The sequence below is a fragment of the Macrobrachium rosenbergii genome, chromosome 59, assembly GCF_040412425.1.
Source record: "Macrobrachium rosenbergii isolate ZJJX-2024 chromosome 59, ASM4041242v1, whole genome shotgun sequence".
NCBI classification, from domain to species: Eukaryota; Metazoa; Arthropoda; class Malacostraca; order Decapoda; family Palaemonidae; genus Macrobrachium; species Macrobrachium rosenbergii.
Window position 1 is genome coordinate 9,094,477 of NC_089799.1, and position 20,008 is coordinate 9,114,484.

Consider the following 20,008-nt stretch of genomic DNA (forward strand, 5'->3'; position numbering starts at 1 on the left):
GGTGTTCCTTGGGACACTTGGATAAGAAATTGTCGAAAAGTGTAAGAAGAGCCATCATATTCATGGTCTACCTTAGGTAGTTCCCAGCTCACTAGCCTCTGCTCAGACTCTTCAGCATCTCCCTTTTAACATACGTTAATTTCTCTCATTTTTCGCATGAGAAGAAATATCCTGTATTATCCTCTTCTTTAAGGAGGGCGAAAACTTCACCCTTGCATTTCCCTTTGAAGGTTACTCGCTACTGAGGGAAATATAGGTTAAAAAGAAAGGTTTTAGAGGCGCCGTTACAAAGGCAAGACCTGTAATGCTCACATTGTCCTTATGTAAGGCCAGTAAGGGTGTTACGTAGAACCTGGAACCTTCGCGCCATTGGGTAACATTACGAAACAGGATTCCGCTGCTAAACAAGGAAGATTACGAGCATATAACCCAAGACCAAAAGTGATACGTAGCTTTTTTATATTGTTGAAGAAACAAGCGGTTGACGCCATGAAGGTAAAGAGGGTAAGTAACGATGACATTATGTCAAATGGTTTGAAACTGCCTTAGATATCTTGTAGTCAAATAGGTTGCGAATCTTGGCTGACGTTGTACTTGCGTATACGACATGCCGTTATTTATTGCATTTGATTTTATCATTCATATTTTGAGGGAAATTGGTAAAGAGGGTAAGTAACGATGACGTTATGTCAAATGCCTTGAAACTGCCTTTGATATCTTGGAGTCAAATAGGTTGCGAATGTTGGCTGACGCTGTAGCGTATACCAAATGCCATTATGTATTGCTTATGATTTTATCATTCATATTTTGAGGGAAACACCTTGATAAATTATTATTAAATATCCGACATTAGTAGGAGACATGGGAAATGGGGGTGATAGTATGTCAAGGCTTAGGCACTGTTGTGCGTTTTCCCTTCCCCTTAATCCAGCAGGTAGCCCCTGGGGGATCCCATTGCTAAACCGCGGTATGGGTGGGGCGTAATCCAAAGCTAAGTGCCGTGTAACTTAGTAAGGCAGGAAATTCGTGAATCATATCATTGTCCAGAAAAAACTAACACATGGTCATAGTTGACGGTCATAGATTAGGTTAGGGAGGCAGTCTAATATAACCTATTGTAGGATGCCCAGTATACTAAACTTACTAGACTGGAGAGCTGGAATCTCCCTCGGTATTTCTAAGCAGTGGCTCCACACGGACTGTATGTAACAGTTCCGTGAATACAAAAGTCATCAGGAGGCCATATGTTCCAGAAGGGATTGGCTAAGCAAATCTATTATAAAAGTAACCATACTAACCTAACGTACCCTACCTAACCTAACAGGCCATGTTACTTAGCCGCGGGTTCGGCCACCCAGAAACCCTGGTGAAGGGAACTCCACTTTTTACCCAAAGTTCCCCTATAACACAGCGCATGCACAATATAAAAAAATATAATCAGTTTTGAGGTTAATTACAGTCAACCGACAAAAAATGACAGTAAATTCTTGATAAGTAAACAAGATACTGGAGAAAAAGTCAAATTCCAAGGTAATACCCGACACAGAGCTAATACTTAGCTCTACCAATTAATCATATCATTGTTTCTAAAAAACACATACATGGGCATGGGTGATGGTCATAGGTTAGGAAGGCAGTCTAATCTAACCTAATGTAGGGTGCACAGCCCTTACTAGACTGGAGTTCTGGATCTTCCCCCATCCCTCCTCCTTAACCCGATGTAGAGTGGCTTACGTCATAAAGCATGGTGATGCAGCCTAATCTAACCATTATTTAGTGTAATCCTGATCTAGGTTGCTGGGTCCTCACCTGGCTAGAAGGCTTTTACCCTCCCAGGACCCCCCACCCTAACCTGTCAAAGTAGCTTCCCAGAAGATGTTTCTAAGTAACAGCTCTGCACGGACTGTATCGAACGGGTCCATGAATGTGAAAGTCATTAGGGAGACATATTTTCAAGAAGGGATTGACTAAGGAAATAAATCTATTATAAAAGGAACCATACTAACCTAATGTACCCTAACCTAACCTAACCCAGTAGGCCGTGTTACTTAGCAGGGCTCTGCTCCCAGCACCCCAGGTGAAGGAAACCACTTTTTACCAAAAGTTCCCCAATAACACTGTGCATTCATGATAGCATTCCAGGATGGCCAGCATACAATAACAATTAGTTCTGAGGTTAATTACAGGTTGACTGACAAAACATAACGGTAAATTCTTGATAAGCAACCAAAATACTATAGAAAAAGTCAATTTCCAAGGTAATACCTGACGCTGGGCTCTTACTTAGTTCCAGTGACATAGTTATATTGCCTACTATACATACATATATTTGTGTGTGTAGGAACAACAATATGCACAACATTTCTTTCCGTGGGAGCCTTAAATGAACAGTTGCAAGCCTGTAGAGTGACTTGAGATTCAAAAGCATAGCATTTAGGAGGTGGGGCATTGTACTTATGGATTGACTTACTCTAGGTTTGTTATCTGGTTCCACTCCACTGAAGTAGCCCTGTGGGACTTACAAATTAATTTGTCATATGCACCATTATGCCTATACAGAGGTATTTGAAGAGTCATAAATTTGAAGAATCATAACCTGGGCCCACTTCATGTTAATTGTCAAATCTTCAGTACATTTACAGGTCTTATATTTACTGAGTAGTGACTACAATCCAGTTATACTTTTCTTACAAGTAATGTGTACAAACATGCCTAAGAATTTATAGGTATATCTTTATGATATTAAATAAAAAAAAATTAACAAGTTGAATTCCTGAACGTAATTGTGGCTTGATCATATTTCAGAACGCAATGCTGTCTTCTGACTCAGAGAGTGAGCTCGAGCCATCCAGTAAGAGACAAAAGATTGAGATGAACGGACGGCAAAAACTTGAAACACCTAAGCGAAGTGTCAGACAGGGCAGGCAAGCTAAGCAGAGAAACCAAGAAAATCGTGAAATAAAGACAGAATCATCTGATGAATCCAAAATTAAAGTGAAACAGGAAATAGAAGATGAGGTTAGTACAGCACTACATAAGTTGGTTTTCTAACCTGTCAGGTTACATGTGCCCGATCATGCAGTAAGTTTAAAGGGTTTCAGAATTTGTCTCAGCCTTAAATCCTAGGCAGGATGAAAGTACTCACCACGTGGACTTGGTTTTATGTTGATCTTAACTAGAAATTAGTTTTTACAACCTGAATTTTTTCATTTTTTTTTTTTTTTTTATACTAGATGTATTGAAAATGGGGAATTCTTTAAAGTTTTCACATGCTAGCCCAAGATGTACATAAAAGTTTTAGATAAATGAACTGTTCCAGAATATATTATTTCTTATTCAGTATTGGTTTCAACTTATTCTTGTATGCTACTCTGTAGTGTTACTTATATTGTAGAGATTCACATGGAGGAAACATATTATTTCTTACCCTTTTTTTGCTATACAGTATTATTGTTTTATCCACAGAAAGAGGACTTTTCTCCATCTTATGGAGGCCTCTCAGAATATGAACTTCAGATACAGAAGAATCTAGAAGCCAGAGCACAGTTCATGAATTCTTTAGATATATTTGCTGCAAAGGAAAACCTTTTGGAACTTAGTCCTAAGACTCCAAAGGCCGTCAAAAAGGAGTACAGAGGAATTGCAAGAGAACGAAAAACTCCTCCAGAGCCGTAAGTTGTTCTCACAGTACTCATGAGATACAGGCTCATTGCCTTAGGTTTTATCTCTAGATTGTATGCATAATCAGTTTTCATATCCATAGTTCAGTATTGTGCCTTTCTACTTAATGTATTCAGCATTAGGTTCAGTATTAAGAAAACTGGAATATTATGCCCTTAAAAGTAAGAAATGGCTGTTGAAGATTTTTTGTAGCTTTTTTGGACTTTTACAGTAATTTCCTGTGTAAAGTAATTTTTTTTTTATTATTCACTTTTACAGTATTTGCCTAAATAAATTAAATAATTCAGTATGAGCAGAAACTTTCTATAATGTCACTGATCACATTTGAAAACCACATGCTTATGAGGCATTAATGTTCTTCTGCTAGGAGGGTAAAGGAAAAAAATAGGTGAGGAAATTCAAATAAGAAATAAAATGTGCTTCAAATGATCAGAAAAGGATGGCAGAAAACATCCTTATAGAAATAATGTAAGAGAGGGGAAGAGAGATTAAATGAATCTTTACACTTAAGAGGCCAGCCTGATTGTAGCTGGGTCCTGTTGCAGATACACCTCAGGCATGGAATCATTAGCTCTAGTGTTTCTCATAAGCTATTCGAGCTGTGAAAAAGTACAAAAGGTTTGTGTTGTAGCTAATGTATTCCATTAGATACATTTTCGTGTATCATGGTCAAGCATCAACAAGATGTACTGTTTATATTAGTCATCATTCCAAGCACAGTGTTGTGTTTTCAAAGGGAAATTTTGTCACAGAGAATGAATGGGGTATATTACCAGGTGTGCTTGTATTGTATACGTTATATATGTTGAGAATAGTATTTCCTAAACTTCTATTTTTTTTCTTATTTTAAAAGGCAAGAAATCCGCAGAAGTCTGAGGCAACGAAACATGACTCCAGATGGAGCCAATTTGGTCTTGCCTTCAGATAATGAAGTGGCCAAAGCAGCGTCTCAATATGTGGAAGACAGACCGCGACCTTCTCCAGGTATGATGGATATGGATTCTTGATTTGATTTTTTTATTCTCATGCATTTAATCTAATTCTTATCTGGTTACATGTGCCTAATCCTGTAGTTTTATCAGTTGCTGTCTGTTTACATAGTAAAACTGCTGGTCTCCTGACCCAGAACTTTTTGTAGTAAGTCTGAACATCACAGGAAATTACTTTACTGCTACTATTATCACCTTCTTTTGTTTCTGGGGAACTGCTGACTGCAGAATGAGGTACATGTGAATTGATGGTCTTATATATTGAAAGATAGATTTTAATCAGTAACATTTATATGCACAGATTTTACTTTAATAAGCTGTGAAAATGGCATAGTCATTGTTTGTGGTGCCATTTTCATTCTAAATGAAATTAAATTCCTGATAATGCTCTGAAAGTTATGACAGTATTTTCTTATTCACATGTGTCACAAAGTTACAAAGTCAAGAGTTGTTGGTTCAATTCAGCAGAGAGTAAAAAGTGTATTAGCTTATGTGCACATATGTGATAATTGTTTGTATGTATATTGAAAATACTAATGTCTTTTTATGCAGTCTCTGATGTATCATTTAATTTTAACTTCATTCTTGCAAAGGAAGAGGTTCAGGAAAATCCGTTGAGGTTGTCAAAGCATAATTTTTTCTGCTCAAAAGTAATATTAAACATTTCTTTCATATTACACAGGCCCAGCTCCATTGATAGATTATTATGAAAAGAGTCATAAAGAGGAATGTGAAATGACTGTGAGTGACATATCAAAGATATCTCAAAGTGCAGGGAAAAGCTCTGTATGGTCTGGCAGTTTGACAAGGTTAGTATGCAAAAGTGTTCATTGTGTTAGAGGGATAAGAAGATACATTGCATTCACTTAATGGATATGGAAGTTTCATTTAAGTAAGCCCAGATGACAAGTAATTATCATCATCTTTAAAATACAGTAGTATTATGAGTAAGGGAATTTGGAAGTTGGACTGATGTGTGGAAATAGACAAAAGGGAACGGATGTAAAGTACAGGCAGAAAACAATGCAACTGATGCGGAAAGGACATTTCAAGAAACCTTTAGTGTTGTCCACAGTGTGTCATGCAAGGAACACTGAAAGCAGGATTCCCTGCTGGTACTTCATATGTTAGGGTGCACATAAGCAGATCATAATCTTGTATCACACCCTTGTCATATACACATTATATATGTAGCTGTGTGTGTGAAATATTGGGATTTTTATATAGAATTCTGAGACTTAAGGTGCAGAATTACTCTATTAATAGATTATACAATAATTTACTAGAACAATTACTGAAACGCTATAATGGTCAGGATACATCTTAAATCAATTTTAATGTTGTAGTGTTTGACTTAAGGTTTTGCAAAATATCCCATGATAAATAGCATTTTATATGTACTGTATGTATTTATATTATTATATAATTTTTACATTTTTTAATATACTAAATACTTGATTACAGATTTGTTTTCCCATATGTAATATGAAATATTTTGTAATGATGTTTCAAGTACTGATAATCAGAATATTGTTGACAGGGATACAAATATAATTTGTTCTGTGTTAGGAAATATTATCTTTGTATACATGAATTTATTTTCATAATGATGTTTATTCTGTGTTAGGAAATATTATCTTTGTATACATGAATTTATTTTCATAATGATGTTTACAGTGTAATGAAGATCCTGAAGGGAATGAAGATTGATGAGAGCCATGTAGCTAAAGTTACGCCACAACGTACATTTTCCATCCAGATGCATCCATCAGAACACAAGACCCTTCTCCTTATTGGTGCTAAGTGGGGAGAACTTGGTAAGATTTTTTATTTCTGTTTGAAAATAATTGGGAATTAACTTTGCATGCTGACAAGTTATGTGTTTATCAGATTTGTTAGTTACAGAATAGTTCTGTTATGGGTAACTGTATGTATTTTGCCATCTTTTGATGACTAGGTACATGTACTTTAAAAGAGTACGTAGGGACATCCCAATTTTCCTTTTTTTTTTTTTCATATATTTTAAAGCCATAATCTTACGGTATCCTTTTGACTGGAACACTTGACACAAAGGCTTTCTTTTTACGCTTTTCATCTTGGTGTTGGACCTTAACAAAAATTAACACTCAGTATTTGTCAAATTTTGGAATCAGTAGTATCAAGTTAGATGTGTTCATGCAGCAATAAAGGGGGATGCAGATTACCAAACCATCAGTGTACACTGCATTTTTGTACTTCAGAAACAAATTTTTCCTTTTATTTTGTTTTACTCCACTTGATAGCCAAAAAATTGCACCATTGATTGACTAAGAAAACACAAGTTTCATAGTCTGTCCTATAGTAAGGTTTTACTGACACAGGTATCTAGTAGCTAAACCCTTTACACTTAATGGTGCAATTTACAGAACAGAGTTGTCAAATAATTGTGTACTTTCACATGAAAATCCCACACTATGTTTGGCAGAAATTAGTAGTTCTAAAGGGAATTTTCATGGATTCCCAACAGTGATAAGGATACACAAAGGTAAATAGTACAGTAATCACATAAAATGCTCCTAACAGAGTCAAGAAAAAGGGCAAGCAGAGAATTATTCATTACTTACGATTATCTCTTATTGCCCTCACTCAAGCACCAGCCAGTTGTACTTGTTCTTGGCTGTCACATCCAAGTCAATTTGAGGAAGTATCTTAACATATCTCAGTTTGCAGTATAGACAGTCCATTAACTACACTATACTGTGTATATGGTTTTCTTACAACAGGTGTGTGGGATGTTGAAAGGAAAGATAGTACAGATGGAGCTTACTATTTCAACATACACAGTAGACCAATCAATTGCTTAACTATACAAAATTCAAAACCAGAGCATGTTTACACTACAAGCTATGATGGAAGTCTTCGAAGAACTGATTTGTCTTCAGGAATAGTGGAGGAGGTGAGTGTAGTAGGGTTGAATGTTGAAAGCTGACCCCATTTTACTGTGCGTAGTTAAAATATCTTATATTTTAAAAGGGCACTTTTGGTGCTGTGTTTTATGCATTGAATATTTATTAGTATTTCAGCATAAGGGGCTTCCAGTTTAGCCCATGAAAATCCTTGTTAAGAGGATATTTTGATAATATTTATAGTAGGGAAAGGTACATATACATTACAACAATTTTAGCCCACAAAAACCATTGTGGTATCTTATTTTTTTGTCCCTTTCAATTTAAAAAGACACAAAATTAATATGGTACATGGCCCATGTTAAACCCTCAGACATAAAAAAGAAATCTTAGTGGAAATCATTGGTTTGAAAGTGGAAATCATTGGTTTGCAAAATCAGAATTTTTTTTTCCATCTCCATATATATATATATATATATATATATATATATATATATATATATATATATATATATATATATATATATATATATATATATATATATATATATATATATATATATATATATATATATATATATATATATATATATATATATATATATATATATATATATGTATGTATATATATATATATATATATATATATATATATATATATATATATATATATATATATATATATATATATGTATGTATGTATGTGTATGTATACAGTGTATATATATATATATATATATATATATATATATATATATATATATATATATATATATATATATATATATATATATATATATATATATATATATATATATATATATATATATATATATATATATACATTAGAACCTATATACTTAGAACCCTGTCCCCACGCTAATTGATTCCAGAAGAAGTGTCGAGATTAGGTTTTGTCAAATTCTCTGGAGTTAATTTCTCCCATAAGAAAACTGAGAATGGATTAATTCATTCCTGACCACCAGTCATTACCCCAACCTTGCCTTTTGTACAAAAACTCACACAAATTACAATTAAAAATAAGTTCAGATTTGAATAACTTACCGTATCAGAAGCACTTTTTACATTTTTAAATGCATACTGTATAAAAAAATTACCTAGCGACCAATGCACGTATTAACGATGATAGACCGAGCGCCATAGGCTAGGCTAGGTAGCCCATAGGCACTACCAGAATGTACTGCAAACGGATACACATGAAAACTGTTGTTGAAAATGATAACATTGAAAACAAGCCAGATTAATACATTGAATTAATAATACAGTATTTATGTCGTAATTACTGTATGTCTGTTATCATAAAATTCAAGAAAAAATTTCCTAAATTATTGCCGGAACTCGGCAGCTGTGGCAGATATAAACAAACTACAGCGCCGCTTGGTGGTGTATCGCGTATCAATTACATAAACATTCAGTATTTATGGTATTAAAGAACCACAGCTGCCGCTTTCGGTGGTGTATCGCGGTAATAATTACATAAACATTCAGTATTTATGGTACCATAAATACTGAATGTTTATGTAATTAGTACCGCGATACATCACCTGGGCGGCGCTGTGGTTTGTTTATATCTGCCACAAGCTGCCGAGCTCCGACGTAATTTAGAAAATTTGTCTTAATTTTATGATAACAGACATACAGTAATTCGGCTTATAAATACTGTATTATTAATTTAATGTGATAATCTGGCTTGTTTTTCAACAGCAGCAGCAGCATGTGTGGGATTTAAATGCTTTTAAATAAGTATGGGAAGAACGCCACCAACAATGCAAGCAACCAGCTGCAGCGTAGTCTTCAAACTCTTTTTCAAAGCATCATATGATTTCATTAATGATTCCAGTTTGTTGTTTGGAGCTCCGACAAGAAAATTTACTTCCAACACATTTCGTGTTGGAAACTGCACAGTTGGAGTTCTAATACAGTTGAGGACAGGGTTTTAACATATATATATATATATATATTATATATATATATATATATATATATATATATATATAGGTATATATATATATATATATATATATATATATATATATATATATATATATATGTATATATATAGTCATACCAAATTCACGTTAGGGTTAGGTCTGAGCCCTCGTGCAAGGTGAATTTTTCATGTAGTTTGGCATTATCTTTAAAATGCTAATAAATGTTTATTTCAGAGTTTTAGTACTAAATATGACTCTAATCATGTTCTAAAGTATTAATAACTTTTAAATGAACTAAATTAGTAAATTTATTTAAAATTAGCTTATTACCCTAAAAGGAAATACAAAATGGTTGATATAAAAATTGAGTACTGCACAGTTTCATAATAGCGCATTTATTGGTAGGTGCGACGTGATACCAATGTTACCCCTAATTTATGGGATGCCGCTTTGTCACTAGGCAATGCATCACTAGTCAAAATGTCATGTGTCAGTCAACAAAAGTACAATCCATAAAAATATTTGAAAACATGTACATAATGTTCAGAAGGTAGTAGAGTACAGGTAAAATTCAATCAACTTAAAATTATATACTGTACAGGTAATGACGTACAGAGAAAATAATGTTGTAAAATATGTTTGAGCGCTAACTACGAATGAGAGAGAGATACTGTAATAAAGTAGAGAGTAGAGAGAGAGAGAGAGAGAGAGAGAGAGAGAGATACAAATTCTTCCAGAGAGATTTTACACCTAAAAAACAAAAAACTTGGAAATTTTACAAACTTTCTACAGGGTATCAAATTTGAAAAATGTTGTAACTGAAGGGTATCACATCTTGTTAAAGTCACCAAGTGAACGTGCTGATAATTACATGCACATACAGATTTACAGTACTTTTCCTCCGAGGTGAACAGAAATTTTCTGCCAGAATGACACTTATACAACTTTTTAGTTACATTTATGATATTACATTAACGAATTCATTTTATCAAATGAGCGCAAACTTAACAACCTATCTCTGTCATTAAACACACTTTCTGCAAAGACTTGCAAATGGACATAGAACTTGTGAATGATATTTATGTACAGAAATTGCACTATAAATTTTCTCCGATTTTACAAAGTAATTTTCAAAGAATGAAAACTTATACAAATGTACTTTAAACATTAAAATAAGCATTTTCTGTAGGGTATCATCTTGAAAACGAGCAGTAACTTTGCAAATGGGTATCAGGTCATGCAAAAGTACACTAGTGAATGTGCAAATTGACTTTGCATCATATTTATGCATGTACAAAAATAAAATAATAAATTTTCCATATAGATTTTACAGTTAAAAAGCATGAAATGCATTTTGTACATAGAGATTTTACACATGAAACAAGCATGAAATGTAGGGGTTTTCATAGAGATTTTGCAAATGGGTACCACATCTTAAAAGTACATGACTGAATGTGCATTTTTTCATACAGATTTTTACAAATAAAATAATAAATGCATTTTCATACAGATTTGACACATAAAAGAATGAATGCTTTTTCCATACAGATTTACACAGATAAAAGCATGAAAAATTTATAAATTACTTAAAAATTAAACACCCACTTTTGCAGGGTTTCGGAGAATTTTGGCATGTCTCAGATAAAAATTGCGAGTCAATTAGTTAGGTTCCAGTGAAAAGTGTGTGTGTGTGAATTCATGCAACTTAATCGTGTAAGATCTGAACTATTACTGAAATAGATATATATGAGAAAAAATATAATATATGTATGTATGTATACAAAATCATTTACCTGAAGACAAAAATTATATTATATATATATAGATTTGTCATTATTTATATAAATTTTTTCCTTTATTGTATGTATATAAAATACAGGCTTGTAAAGATTAATCATGTAAAGATCTTTACATAGACAAGTTTTGAGGGTAACTCTACAATTGCTGGTTTTGAACTGTGCATTTTTATACAGGGAGGAAAAAGGCTTTAAGTCAATTTTTTACAAATATAAATCCATTTTAATAACATTTATATATTGTATTGTTAAGTCATTATATTTTTCATATAATTTATATTTTTTAAAGCAATTGTGTCTTTTCAGAGGATGTTGGGTCAGGGATGGTCAATCCTTGAAACTTCACTCCAGATTTGAGTCAAACTCGGATATTCTGGGTTGTAGGATTTCAACCAAACTGGACTATGTTTTCACCAATATCGTCGATTCCTGATTTCCTGTCATCCTTTGACAAATGCATCTTCAAAGAAATCTAAATTGAGATGTATGTACAGTTTGTGAAAATACAGAAATTGTAGGTAACATTACTACAGTTAGAAACCAGTTGTATTTCAAGGAAAGTTTTCCTTTTCGATAAACAATGTGTGATTATAGTGTATAGAATTTTATCCAGCGATTAAATAGGGAATTAGTTTCTCAGAGTGGCACTCAAAATGACTACTTCAGAGACATTTTAAGCTAATTTGCTTTAGTATTTACGAGTTAAATATGTGAAAATATATATATATTTTTTTAACTTGTTTTAATTATTTGGATAGCTACTGCAAGCCTGGAGATATGGCAATTCTATGGACCTATGGCATGCACAGAAAAATGAAACAATTTGCTGATATTATAAAGAGACAATGAATTTGCATAGTGCAGTAGATAATTGCATATTGCTCAGAATCGTTACTGTTTTGAAATTAAATTTGCACAATTTCAGAATAAAAGTCATTTCATTTCCGCTTGATTCAAAATTTTTAATGTACAAATTCATCTTGTTTTTAGTATCGACAGATGTGCCAGGAACTTCGAAGAGTATTTATGTCCATGATAAGTCTGTAAAAGTTGTTACTGTCCATCCAGCTCAGAATCATTACTTTCTACGCCTTCACTAGGTAAAGGCAATTGTTTACACCTATATGGCTTGAAAAGACACTGAACAATAATTATAATGTAAATACTTCGTCTGTTCAACACTAATCAAGTACAGTGTAATCTTTAATTTTTCATTCACTAAATCAGTGAATGAATGAAGAAAACCACATTTTTCCAGTAATCTCATTCATTTAGGGTTTTTAAGTACAATTTGCAGTAGTTCTTACTACATACTGTACAGACCTCTTATATTGAGAGTTTGGCACCTAAAAATTTTAGGATATTTGTATATTAGGACGACTTAACTCTACACACTGTATAGGGAACAGATATATTTGAAAAAGGAATTTATTAAGAATATTTTTTCAGCTTTGTAAGGTTGTGGGATTTGAGAAAACAAAAGAAAAACCAACCCATTTCTGAAGTAATACATGGAAAGGTGGTTTCAGGTTTGGAGACCGAACCTAGTTGGAATGTTAGTGAATGTGTTTTTGTGTCTTATTGCAGTTGGATGAAATTTTCAATTATTTGAAATCATGGCGGTTGTGTTTGAATCCACATAGCAAACTTCAAGCAACAGTGTACTGTATGGTTGTGTTTCAGAAGGGACAAAAACTGAATTTTTATGTATTAAATTAATTCTTTAATTATCTGAAGCAATTCCAAATGTCTTTTTTTTTTTTTCCAAAATAGTGTATGGATGCAAGATTAATCCAGCATCTGGACAGTAAAGTGATGGCATAGAGGCCACTATATAAAAAATGCAGTAATATTCATGTGAATGTTTTTGATGGAATACATTAAACTGATTTAAAACAAGTTGACAATCCAATTCACCAGACCAGCAAAAGGGAAATGTTGAAAACTTATCATATGACAATGTATTTTGCATTGTTAATGAGAAATTACAACATCTGATCTAAGACAGGCTAGTACTTCATACCTTGACAGAAACTCTTGATGAATGTGCAGGATCACTTAGCATCAACTAGTGGAGATGGACTGGTGGGGATACTCTCATGTGAGTTTCTAATTTTAAATGGTCAGTCTATGTGCCCTATGATTATTATCCTAGAAAATATTCCTTTTCCTCCCTCGAGCCTTGAGAAAGACCAAGGTAGCATTATACTGTAATTCATCATGTTTTATTTTTATTCATGTCTCATAGACAACTTGTTGCCTCTAACCTTGTCTGAGATGATCTCTAGTCACATTTCTCTCTCTCTCTCTCTCTTTCAGCATTGTAAACAGATACTGCAGAATTGAAATTAGGTGGAGTCATAATGTAGGTCACTTAACATCACTTATAATCAAAATTAATTGCTGTACTGCAAAAATGGAGATGTATTACTTAAAAAAAAAAAAAGAAATTGAAAAGTATTTTGCTAATTATTGTGGATAGTCTCCAGGTTACTTGTTTGTCCATGTCAGCAAACATTTTTAGAAAGTCTATGATTGATCATCATGTATGGTTTGAAGAGACAGTAAACTGTATTTGAAGGTTTAGTGACAAAATTCTGTGCCCCTTTGTCCAGTTTGTAAAGGATGGTTATAAAGAAGAATCAAGTTAACAGTTACGATGTTTCAGACCATAAAAGATTTAGGCCATTGCACAGCTGTTTCATGCAGTTCAACTGTCTCGATAATTTCATTAAGAGGGAGTAAAATTCATAGACTTTTCAAAGACAGAGAAAAGATCCACCATGATAACTAAGCACTGGGACGCTGGTTGACAAAACCAGGAAGATTTACCTGGTTGAAAACGGATCATCAGTATGGCTCCCTGATTCTTACAACCTGGAGGTCTCTGCACAGGTTAAAATTAAACAATCTTTAAATATGTGGATCCCAAGGGTTGTTTTTATTTTGGATGGCAGCTGTAAAAGGGGTTGTTTTGTTATCGAACTGCAGCAAAATACATTCCAGAAATCAACCCATCTGCAAAAACATAAGTAATTTTTCCATGGAACTAGCATGTAGTGCATATAGTTCAGCACTAAAAGGAGAACATTGACAGGAAAGATATTGAGGTCAACCTAGTGTGACTGAAGTGTGCTCCACTTGACTTGTCTGTCACCCCAAGGTTAGACTCAATAGGTAACCAGGAATATATCAAACATGAAAAGTTGCAGTTTAGTGGGGTGTCAAACACTTGCAATACCAAAGCCACCCAAAGTTTTAATGGATCCATTAGAACAGTTAGGGACAGAATAAGTCTAACAAGAAAGTGTCTCACATGCCTCTTCACCCAGGGACATGCTATTTGAGTTCACACATAAGAAAAGAGTTGAAGGCTCTACTTTTGGCATATCAAAAAAGGTGCAGACTCCAAACTGTTCTCAGCAATGGCTTTATGACCAACCTCATGAGCAGACCAATGCATCTTGATAAAACCTGATGGACGAGGCATCTTGAGGATAAATGAGGAATGACCACTGGTAATGATTAAAAGGCGAAGGGAAGGGAAGATCATCCATCTTGGTGTCTGCAGTAAAACATGAGGTTCAAAGTAATGGTCTAATGAGCAGACAACACACCCATTTACAAACACCTTATGCGTAGGAAGACATTCTGGAGTCGAGTCAAAGGCTGTCATTGAGAGGGTTTGCAACACTTGGGAAGTCCTTTTTGGAAGAGATGCCAGGACTGTATTCCATTGACACAAAGACATTGCCAAGAAGAACTTCTACAGATACACTTGGATAGAGGCCGTGAGATAAAAAGGGTTCAGAAGTTTTCAGAGACTTTTGGCAAACAATGCACAGCAAAGATGAGCCGATAAAGAAGAAGAGGCCTGACTCTACACAGCATTTGGTGCCCTGTAGAACAGTCAAAAAACTTCTGGGAGGATTTTAAGATTTCATTAATTGTTTGTTTTAAAAAATGAGGTTAGAATAAAAGATCTGCAGGAATTCCTAGCACGGGAAAATAAAATTACTTTAAATTAGTGAGGGTGGTAGGCTAAACATATCTGTAATGAAAATCCATGTAGACCAAATGTACTTTGAAGTAACTATGGTTATATTCAGTGACGCTAGAATTATTTTTGAAGGCTTAAAAGAAGGATATTTGTGTGGTATGATCTTTTGTTTTGTGTTTTTATTACAGATTGAGGTGTTTGATGTAGAAGGAAGACTGCAGCATGAATTAATGGGAGAACACATCATCACATCTTGTATAACTGCTGTACATCCAACACTGCCCAAAAAGCAGAGAGCAAATTCCAACAGGCCGAAAGCTTTTGTCTTCAAGTCAGAGACAAGAAGACAGATTGTATCCACTTAATCTCAGATCATTACAAGCCAACAAGACAGACTGTTATTTTGTTCCGGTTGTCAGTACTCTGTATATGTTAAATTTGTTGTCATGGTTACGAACCCAGATTGCATCAGCACTACATGAGGCTACAACTAAGGGACTAAGTATTTTTGGTTGATTATTTGCTGACACTTACAGCATATCTTCTCCAGTAATTTAGACAGAACATGGAGCCAAGACCATCACGCTTATATTGAAATGTTAAAGACTGACTGGGAGCTATCAGAGTATCAATTATTTTCAGTTTTATTTTAACAGCTGTCAGGTTAAAGACTCAGCTGGCAATGTAACATATTGCCTGGATTGCTGTGCATGACCTGTGCAACTCTCTGGGCCAGGAAAAAATGGCATGCTCTTCTATGTTTCAGGCTGTGAAGTAGCCTTCTTCCTGTTAAGGCAAGAAGACCTTGGCAGACATGAACATTAATAGATTAGGAATATTCATTCTGACCCATTCAGAGTGGAAGAGAGTGACCTGAAGGCTCCAGAGAGGTTTGTCATTGATTTTGCAGATCCAGCACTGCTGGCACTGTGGTTGTTTGGCCAGACTTGGATATGATTGTATTTCTAACAATTGTGAATCCTGAGGCCATGTCCACCAACCAGGGAAGATAGGTACACAAAACATAATGCTGTATAAATAAGGTTTTTTTTATTTGCAGTCCACCCAATGTATATATTGAAATAGCCAGAGAACCCTGCTGAGTTAGGATGGCAAAGTCTGGAGTTAGAATACAAAATTTGAATCTTGGTTGTTTAACCCTTTGGGATTCCTTGGGTTGGGTGGTTCCTAAACTTGTTTGCCATAAAACATGGTTGCTTCTGCCTTACCGGTTATGAGTACAGAGATAATTTTCTCTTATTACTTATTGTATAATTATTTTTGCAAAGTGAAGTTGGATTTGGTCTCCATTTTCAGTAGATAATCTAGCTTGAGGTAACGTCATTTAAAAATGTAAATCAACAAAATTAGGTATTCCAAGGTTGAAAGAACACCACGTCTGCCCAATTGTGAACCAAAATAGGGTCATCACTTTATCATTAAAAATTACCAGTAGTAAAAAAAAAACCATGAATTGATAAGAACAGATGAGAATGCACTCACTCACAATGTTATATACTCTAATTCTAAACCATACATGCACAATGTAGATAATGTATTTAAGAACATACAAACTTGCATATCTATAAACATATTTGAAATGATCTGGCTAGGATATATTTAGTAATCTTTTCACAAAAAGATTGGTTTAGGAACATTTTTATAGAAAAGTCGAGAACTTAAAAAAACTGTAATTAATCATTAAGAGTAACAAATGTTCGATCCATTTGTAGAGTAATTTGTAAATTGCAGTTGTTTGTTTGACTCATAGTTTACTGCTTTGACATCACAGTTTTAATGAGTAAATGTAAATGAAGAGTTGCATAATATTTATAATGAAATAGGAACACAATAAAAAATGGATAATTTGCTAAGCATAGTCAGAGCTTGAGGAGAAGGCCCTTAACCACCATCCTTCCCCCAGGGATCCCTATCTGAGACCTGGGTAGATGTAGTATTCTTTCAGACCTTCATACCATACAAATGATGACCAAAAAGCCACTGAGAACAGAAATATATGCTTTTCTTATAAATTTAGAAACAAAAGATGTATAGATTCTTGATACAGTGAGAACATGGAAAATATCCCTTCACATGATATGTATTATTGCTGTGTATGCTAGTAATTATGTAATATGTATACATATTCATGAAAGGAAATATGTATACAGTTCTGAAAAATTTTGTCATTTTTTATTTTGTTTAGAACTAGTTTAATGGTAAAGGTGGTTCAAACAGCCTGGAACAGGAGCCTTATAGGGTCCCAGCACTTGGCCTTGACCAATTCTTGTTGATTACTTAATTTTCCTAAGAGGCAATGAAATCATCCAGTTTCCAGAAGTCATCTTAGGTTTAACCCACACTGGTCAAAATATTTATGGTAATTAATCTCTCCAGGATGACATCATTTACCATGCTGGCCCAATCTCGAGTGAGCAACAATTTGCACCGGCATTGAATGTCATTGGAATCTCAAAGGGTATACCATTACCCAAGAGCCATAACCTTGTTCAACTTTGTAAAAAGAGTATGGAAGTTTTTCTACTTGAACAAATCTTAAGAATATCAATATGAGTTAGATATAAATTAGACTTAAGTAATGTGGTATGTTTTCAGTGTTTTAAATGTCATTAAACGCATTTGAAGAATGATATGTAGTTGGGTTGTGCAAAATAAACCCATTGTCTGGGTGTGAGAAAAATTACTACAGAGTTTTTAGTAGTTTATAGATGATATAGTTTTGAAGTTCTACCTAAATATTTTTTACATAAGTATATGTTCAATGTGGTGATGCTTGTGTTAAAACAAAGTACAGTACTGTATTGGCTTATTTCTATAAGGCGAGTGAAAGAAATAATAGATGAGGAAGTCTGATATAAATCATTACAGTATTTCTTCTCAGTAGTTTATAGCTGTTTCTGCATTCTGTAAATGAAGAAAAAATAAAGCTGCCAAACAGTTCTTACAGTCAAAAGAAAGTAAAGGAGGTATTACATAAAAATTTTTGAGAAATAGTAGAAAATATCAATTTTTACTGATGTCACTGAAACTATGAAGGTTATAACTTGTCTGTGAAGAACATTTTTCTCTGTTATTTTGAGCTGTATAGGTACTGCAATATAGCCTAAAGAAACAAACATTTTGCAAAAAGTTCTGAATTATATTTGTCACCAGAGTGAGTACATAGATGGAGACAACTTAGTGACAAAGAATTTGTATGTGTAAATTTAAGAAACTTTAAAAATTTGTGCCATTCTGTAATGTAACTTTTTTTACTAGCTGATATAGTACATTCAGTACTCATCATTGATTAATTCTAAAGAGGTAAAGAAGTACTTAGTTATTTAATTAATATTATATGTTAACTTTTTAGAAATTTACTGTCAAACATTTTAAATGAATACTAACTACAAAGAAATTTTATAACAATTCTGTTAACCTTTCTGTAAAATATGTTACAGTAAAATGTTTATTTTTAAAAAGATATTTTCATTAATTACCAACATTTCAATTGATTAGGGCCAGTTTTTCTTAACCATGTGAATGTGGAAGACCTCTTTCTCATCTGGTAAGATTTTGTCATTCTTTTACATCAGTCAGAAACCTTAAAGCTTTCAGTTTACTAAGTGATATGAGCCAGATTCTTTAAGTCAGATCCGTTACATCTTGGTAATTTTTTTTAAATAGTTTAAACAAGCAGGTTAACTCAAAAGGTAAATTTTGTTTGCTAGAAATATATCATCTGATTTTTATCACTGAATGAATTAAACAGAGGGATCTGTGGAAAAAGTTAAATTCTGTACGTTAAAAATGTTGCATCAGAGTTAATTGATTCTTATTAGGGTTAGTAGCATAGACTTGTGTGTCAGCAGCATTTTTTGTGGCTAATAAACTTGGTTGAGTTACGCTCTCACATGTCAAGCCATCGATACTCAGTATTTGTCACTTGTTTAGAGAGCTGGGAAAAACAGGTTTCTGACGTGAGGAAAACCTATTTTTGGTAGTCGCTGTCTGGGCCCTCAAAGGAGTTACCCCCCATGGTGTGCCAGTGCTCCCATGGTGACTAGACTAGTATCAAAGAAATATTTTTCTAGCCTGGTCTATTTCCACGGTCGCCTGAACGGTTACATTACGTCCACCTTCACTTTAATCATACAGTGATCAGACGTAGCTCTAACCATGTCATCCTCTCACCATTAAATCTGTCAGTTTTATCTTCCATCTGTTCAGTTCAAATGCATAATCTAACAAACTTTTCCTCACAAATTTTTCTTTCAAAAGCATTCGTATACATAAGGATTTGTTGAAAACATGTCTTTCCAACCATCAAACCACTTGATCCGTTACATTTCACCAAGATTCTGTCCATTGTCATCCACTCTAGGAATTCTGTCATACCAACTATACCATCTTTATCTTTTACCTACTTCTGCATTTAAATCACTTTGTTATTCAAAAACAGTTGGAGACAGATTTTTCAAGAAACACTTTCATTCAATTCCATCCCTTGACTATGTGCACATACTAACTCGACATGTAAGCGATGTAAACCCTGTAGGTGGGTAGTGCCGTCAGGGCACCTCATGTGGTGCACTGTAGGCATTACATTACTTGAGGGGTTTTGCAACATCCCTAAGACCCCTAGCTGCAAACCCTTTCATTCCTTTTACTGTACCTCCATTCACATTCTCTTTCTTCCATCTTA

At 34.0% G+C, this 20,008-nt stretch overlaps 1 protein-coding gene across 1 annotated transcript; it reads left to right on the forward strand.

Annotated features, from left to right (window-relative positions):
* The first annotated feature begins 329 nt into the window (after positions 1-329).
* Positions 330-15,668, forward strand: LOC136837451 (WD repeat-containing protein 76-like). The gene is made up of 8 exons (XM_067102230.1): positions 330-504; positions 2,806-3,018; positions 3,466-3,671; positions 4,535-4,665; positions 5,353-5,479; positions 6,348-6,487; positions 7,433-7,605; positions 15,492-15,668. The coding sequence occupies exons 1-8, from the start codon at positions 490-492 to the stop codon at positions 15,666-15,668; spliced, it is 1,182 nt and encodes a 393-aa protein (XP_066958331.1). The 5' UTR covers positions 330-489.
* Positions 15,669-20,008: the final 4,340 nt, after the last annotated feature.

What these genes read in the sequence shown, in the direction of transcription:
- LOC136837451 (XM_067102230.1), top strand. An exon ending in AACAGGAAATAGAAGATGAG is followed by an intron (nt 3,019 to 3,465) that starts GTTAGTACAGCA and finishes TTTTATCCACAG; the next exon opens with AAAGAGGACTTTTCTCCATC. An exon ending in CAGACCGCGACCTTCTCCAG is followed by an intron (nt 4,666 to 5,352) that starts GTATGATGGATA and finishes CATATTACACAG; the next exon opens with GCCCAGCTCCATTGATAGAT.